This window comes from Phaethon lepturus, unplaced genomic scaffold (genome assembly GCF_000687285.1).
Source record: "Phaethon lepturus isolate BGI_N335 unplaced genomic scaffold, ASM68728v1 scaffold56862, whole genome shotgun sequence".
NCBI classification, from domain to species: domain Eukaryota; kingdom Metazoa; phylum Chordata; class Aves; order Phaethontiformes; family Phaethontidae; genus Phaethon; species Phaethon lepturus.
Genome location: NW_010522340.1, coordinates 1 through 6,736, shown reverse-complemented (window position 1 = coordinate 6,736; position 6,736 = coordinate 1). Strand labels below are relative to the sequence as shown.

Here is a 6,736-nt window from a genome sequence, read left to right as displayed (position 1 = left end):
CAAATAAATCCCAACAGTTTACCTTTGTGAGATGCTGTATGCTGCCAGTTTATGCACATGGTATTTATATGCCATATAAATATAATATAAAATATGGTATTTAATTCAAAAAATATTTGAGAGAGGACATACAGAAATTATTATTATGGAACAAATGGCCCCAATTTTCATAGTTGTACATAATAATCTAACATTTTACTAGTTAGGTCTCGTCATAATGTTTGAGTTTTTCCTGTAACTAAATTGCATGCTCTTCTCCCCCTCCCCCACCCCCAACTTGTGGAATGTTGATCACTAAATTAAGACTCCATTATATGGATTTTACTGTTCAATGTGTAAACCATGTTCTTTCCAATTTGTAGATTCTTGTGGACACTGTTTGGGCTTTGTCCTACTTAACAGATGGTGGAAATGAACAGATACAAATGGTGATTGATTCAGGAGTTGTACCTTTTCTAGTTCCCCTTCTGAGTCATCAGGAGGTTAAAGTTCAAGTAAGTCTGGTTCAGTTGCTATTGAATAGTCCTTTGTAATCTGTTTTCTAAAAAATGTCCCTTAGAGTATTTATTAGTGGAGTACTGAGATGAGCGTTTATAGCTACATTTGTTGCAGGTAAAACTGAACAAAATGTTACCTACACTGAGGGGAAAAGAATATTAAAATGAAAGAAAATTTAAACAAAACAGTTCTAATATAGTTTTAAGTAAAGTAACAGGTTAAACATTAGATTCCGTTGTGTGATTACCAGGGGTGCCTTCTTTTTTAAGTCCTAAAATATTTAGTGACAGCTCTTTTCTGTTGCTGCATACATGGTTGTACTATTCTGTCTGAATAGGTCACAGAAATCCATTAATATTTTGGGGCCTTTTGAATGTTAAATTATTTGCAGATGCTGAATCCTTAAAAGGACTAAAGTAGAGTAGATTTCTAATTGGCTACAAAAGGTAGGTTAACTGAACTTGTTTAATTTCAAAGACAGAGGGAAACTGAAAGTTAGTTAATGTGTGCTTGATTTTTATAAACCAGCCTTTGGGAGCTTTTTTACGTATCTGTGCATTGGTCATGTTTGTTTAGTTTGTACTTCAGATGAGACTTGGCTGTCTTGAAATTTGTCAGACCAGTTTACTTGATAAGAAGTCTCTCCAGTATTCTGTTGCTTGTAGAGCATTTAATAACCAACACACAAAGATATAAAGTCCACTTCTGAAAGCTGACAGAGTCACTAAGACGAAAAGTAGTTGTGGGTTTTTTAATTAGTTAGTGGAGAACTGAATGGAGAAGTAAACAACCTGGGCAGACATAATGAAAGCCTAGAAACAGTTAACGTAATTGTAATGCAGATCAGATACATGATGAATTAACTCTTCTATTGTTTTAGTATTCTTTTAATTTCTAATCTTTACGCTTTTTGAGTTGAGCTGCAGTGTGTCTACTCAGTAAAGTGCTGTACTGTGTGTTTCTGTTTTGATGAAACAGTATCCATTTTTAGGATGTAGCTCAGAGGACAAAGTGCAAAACTGTATTTTGCAAAGTGTTTTTATAAAGAGATGTCTTAAAATTATCTTTGTTTTAGCATAAGTAACAGCAATGTCTTTAACATGAAATTTTTTTTTTTCCTTCCCACTTCGGGTTTTCAGACAGCAGCACTGAGAGCAGTAGGCAACATAGTAACTGGTACTGATGAACAGACACAAGTTGTTCTCAACTGTGATGTTTTGTCTTATTTCCCAAATCTCCTGACACATCCAAAAGAGAAGATAAATAAGGTATGATTTGTTTCTTCCCAACTTCATGTTTTTGTTTAAGAAATAAAACAGTAGTCTGTAGCATATTGCAGAAGAATTTCTTACAGCTATTATTTCCAGCATGTGAGCAATTTTGTATAAACATCACACAGAATCACAGAATCATTAAGGTTGGAAAAGACCTTCAAGATCATCAAATTCAATCATCAACCCAACACCACCATGCCCACTAAACCATGTCCTGAAGTGCACGTCCACATGTTTTTTGAACACTTCCAGTGATGGCGACTCCACCACCTCCCTGGGCAGCCTGTTCCAATGCTTGACCACTCTGTCCGTAAAGAAATTTTTCCTAATATCCAATCTAAACCTCCCCTGGCGCAACTTGAGGCCATTTCCTCTCATCCTATCGCTAGTTACTTGGGAGAAGAGACCAACACCCTCGTCGCCACAACCCCCTTTCAGGTAGTTGTAGAGAGCGATAAGGTCTCCCCTCAGCCTCCTCTTCTCCAGGCTGAACAACCCCAGTTCCCTCAGCCGTTCCTCATAAGACTTGTTCTCCAGCCCCCTCACCGGCTTGGTTGCCCTTCTTTGGACATGCTTGAGCACCTCAACAGCCTTCTTATAGTGAGGGGCAGCATTTGAGGCTGGTGCTTAATTAGGGCTAAAGCTAAACAGGCATAATGAGGATACATGCATTGCTGTTGATGCGTAGTGCTTTTTGGGAGGACTGATGGTTTTTGCTTTGGAGTGTGATACTTTTTTTCATTTGCAAAGTGAGTAACCGGCTGACTTGCAGTATAGTTTTTCTTAATTAAGGAATATTACTTGTAGTTCAGTCCAGTGGGTTGAGTAAGATTGATCCAGTTTTTACACTCCACCTTTTCATAGTGGTGTTTGTTCCCTTGTCAATTGTCACCTTCAAGGAAGTAGGGAGTACCACTGTCCTCTGAAAACTGTGCCTGCATTTCTTCTGCTTTCTTTTGGCAGAGATAACTTTGCTGCTGCAAGGACTGGGAGGAATAGAGGGAGTTAGATGAATGTGATCAGTGCTCTCATTTCCACAGCTGTATTTCATACTATCTGTGGGGTTTTTTAATCATTGTGTCATCGTCCACTGCAAAGATGGGGCTGGCTGAGGAGTTTTGTTGGCTTTTTTTGTTGGCTTTTTTGTTTAGCTGATGTGATTCCCCCATATAGTGTACCATTGAGGGGAAAATTATTTATGAGGAATCTCTGCTTCTTCAGGCCCTGTCAATGGCCAACAGGTCTGAAGAAGTTATCTTTGACAGTTCAAACTGCTGTGATTTGTTTCTGCCTGCCCTTCTAACTCTCAGAAAAGAGAATGATGAAGAGCTCCTTTTGAACACCAAGAAAGGAATTATTTTTGTATAAGGGGAATCTATAAATGTTTTGACTTTTTTTAAGTGTATGTTGCGAGGGGGAAATACAAATAAAAGCCAGATGTACATCCCCCAAAAATTGAACCCATTATGCTTTTTTTTTGAAGTACTTTATAATTGGCTGCTTGCCACATCTGTTTGGTTTTTATTTAAGATTGGAGCCTTTTTAAGATGTTTGGGATTGCCTTGACAAGTTACCCCCCTTTGTAACCAGGAATTTGTAACTGCCAGTAGGTAGGTGTTAGCTATGATGATGAACCGCCTGAAGGAGATAACTGCTGAGTAAGGTCTCAGGGAGTCCTGTCTGATACTTAGTGGGAGGCCTTGATTGAGCTTTCTGAGCTTCACTTCATGTTTCAGGACAAAAACAGGAGCTGGAATTGGTCTTCCTTGTATCAGCACAGAAAGCTACTACTGAGCTGCTAAAGTCAAATATTACAGAATAAGTCCCTTTTTATATGAATTTTCCTGTTTTCTTTGCAAAACTGATCTCCAGTTTAAAACATGGCTGTTGACTCCGGCAGTGCAAAGGGGATATAAGGTTTAAATCAGTATTGCTCACAGTATATGGAGACACTCCTTGTGTAAGTAATAATCTGGCCCTGTGAATTAATCACATCAATTTTACATTGATCCTCCGTGTGTTTGGCTTTCGCAGTGCAATGAAAGTTTGTGTGCTAAAAGTGCTACTGGGGAGGAAACCTGGAGGGTCTGTTTTAGTGATTGGTCATGGTATGATTTTAGGGTTTGAGGTTGTTTTGTTTGATTGTGGTTTTTTTTTTTGTCTGACTATTTTTTAAAAAAATCTTTTGCTTTTTTATTTTGTCCAACTGTAGGAAGCAGTTTGGTTCCTTTCCAATATCACAGCAGGAAACCAGCAACAAGTTCAAGCTGTAATAGATGCTGGGCTAATCCCTATGATCATACACCAGCTGGCTAAGGTCAGTCAAGCTATCAGCTATGCAAGTTGTCATCCTCTTTTTATAAATCTGACACGAGGAGCCTGTGATTTTTAATAATAAGTTTGACAGATGTTTCCATGCTGATTTTAATGAACTATTAATTTTATTTTTCAGGGGGACTTTGGAACACAAAAGGAAGCTGCTTGGGCAATTAGCAATTTGACAATAAGTGGGAGAAAAGATCAGGTATGTGTAGTGGGATTTCAAATTGTCACTAAAACATTGCACATGCAGCCATTTGTAAGAAGCACAATGTTGAAAGCACTTTTTTCATTATTTAGGTTGAATACCTTGTACAGCAAAATGTAATCCCACCGTTCTGCAATCTACTCTCAGTAAAGGATTCTCAAGTGGTACAGGTGGTGCTGGATGGTCTGAAAAACATCCTGATAATGGCTGGTGATGAGGCTAGCACAATAGCTGAAATTATAGAAGAGTGTGGAGGTAAGTGCTTATTAGGTTTTTAAAAAATTGAATTTGCTGGATATTATTCCGTCTTCCCTTTGCTGCTGTTGATATTTACTACAGCATTTTTTTTAGCGTGGGTTATTTGAATAAGCAAGCGAGTCTTCTGTAATGAGAGAAATGACTTTTTTTTTGTCTGTCTAGTTAGTTTTAGGGATTGTCATGTTGGAGGCAATCATTGAAGGAGCTTTCTGTAGCCTAGGTATTTTTTAGGTTTAAATCAGAATGGTGGTACTTTTCCTTTGATTATTGCATACACTTCATTCTGTGGTAAAACACACAGTTTAGCTTTTTGCATTGGAAGCAGTTGTTAGGATCATAATTTCGTGACGGACCAAAGCAGGATGAGGAGTCAGGCCTCTGGATATTGCAATCCAAGTTTTAGCACATGCTAATTAGTGTATTACGGTAAGATAGCAGTAAAAGGATGTTTAAGTTCTTAGTTAGTACTTAAGTACTTAGTATAGTGGAAGTCTTTCCCTTGTATTATACCATATCCAGTTTGAAAATGGAACTAGCGTTTTAAGCTGCTCTTGGTGTGAGACTTTGTCATCATGTTGTTTTAAACTAGTTTGCAACGCACCAATGAAGCCACTTCCTTTTGGTGATACACAAAAAGCACAAATGACTGGAACAAAAGCTATGTAGCAGCTTATGTATGTAGTACATACTGTGTATGTAGTTTTGTCTAAAAAGAGGGAAGGTTCTATTATTCCTTCTTCATAAAATGTGATATTCCATGGCATGCAAAGGTTTACAAACTACTTTTTTTTTTTTCCATCTTATATACAAAGATAGCTAGTGTGTTAGACAAAATTTGCCAACTGAGCTACATCTTTTCTAGTATGTTTCAATAGTAATGTTTTGTTATTTTTCTTAGTTTAGTTTTTTCAAAATAGTCAGTAATTCACTTCAGTTTAAACTTAGAAAACTCTTCTCCATTTTCTTTTATCCAGGGTTAGAGAAAATTGAAGCCTTGCAACAGCATGAGAATGAAGACATTTATAAACTAGCATTTGAAATCATAGATCAGTATTTCTCTGGTGATGATGTAAGTATGCTAAAGATTGAAGAGTGTATGCCCTATGCTGTTAGCTTAGTAAGTACATTGTCATTGTTCCTCAGTTCCAATTGTCATGAACACAGGTTACATAGGAAGTCAGTTTTCCTGCTCATTTTTCAGCACAGCTTCCCTTAATTGAAAGTCTTTGAAAAGTTTCTCAATACCAAGAATTTTCTTTAGCAACGTAGATGACTACTGTAGTTTTGCCTAATAAATTGGTTGATACAGACCTAATTTTGTCACACTGACATGTAAATTGACATGTAATTACTTGTGATTAGAATCTAAACAGTTCTCTGGCTCTCCTTTTTGCTTTCTCATACATCAGTCTTTGGAGTGGGGGTGGACCCTTACCTCTGTAGGTGCTCAGTTTGGATTCTGCATTGAAGAGAGTCATCAAAACTGTAACACTTTCTGCAACTGATTGATCTAGACCATCTGCTATTTTGTTGCACCCTCATTAGGTATTTTGACCCTTTGGCTTCTAGCTCTTTCTGCTGCTGGCTTTTTGCGAGTGCCTCAGAAGCACTTCAACAAGCAATTTGAAGACAACTAATAATTACCTTTTCTAGGCCAGCCAGGGTGTCTGTAGTTCTGCAGTCTAGCAGAACTATGTCTTCAGTTCTTCTTTTAAATTGAACTCTCCAGAGACCAGCTCTAACTTTAAGACTCGTTAATTTTCAATTCATGGGTCCATCATGTGATTGCGAAGTTAGTAACCAGAAGTTAAGATCTGTGAAAAGTTGCCTATGCTTGTAATGGTTCTGTGAGTCTCCATAATGACTCTGAGACTTCTATAGCTAAGTGAAGAGCACAGTCTATTTGGTGCAGGTGGAAAAATACCCCTTTTGAGGTTAGTACTCCCTTCTATGCATTTACTTTTTACATAATCTAATGCACTTTAATCTATGCCTGATTTGCTGAATTTACCTCCTTTACTCAGGAGCAAAACTTTACTTCAGATTATTGTTTATACTGCTACGGTGTTTTCTGGGGTTTTTGAAACTCAAAACTGTAGAAATTCCATGATGGGGAGATAGCAGTTAAAACGTAAAACGAGACAAATTTTCAGGCAGTAACTATTAACTAGGAAAATAA

General features: G+C 37.5%; 1 protein-coding gene across 1 annotated transcript; it reads left to right on the top strand.

The window, feature by feature from the left end:
• Positions 1–284: 284 nt before the first annotated feature.
• On the top strand, positions 285–5,674 carry LOC104616674 (importin subunit alpha-4-like; the record flags this gene model as incomplete). The annotated part of the gene is given in 6 exon segments (XM_010281756.1): positions 285–494; positions 1,638–1,766; positions 3,985–4,089; positions 4,225–4,296; positions 4,392–4,554; positions 5,532–5,674. Coding segments are annotated over 6 exon segments (822 nt in total), but the record flags the coding sequence as incomplete, so codon positions are not given.
• Positions 5,675–6,736: the final 1,062 nt, after the last annotated feature.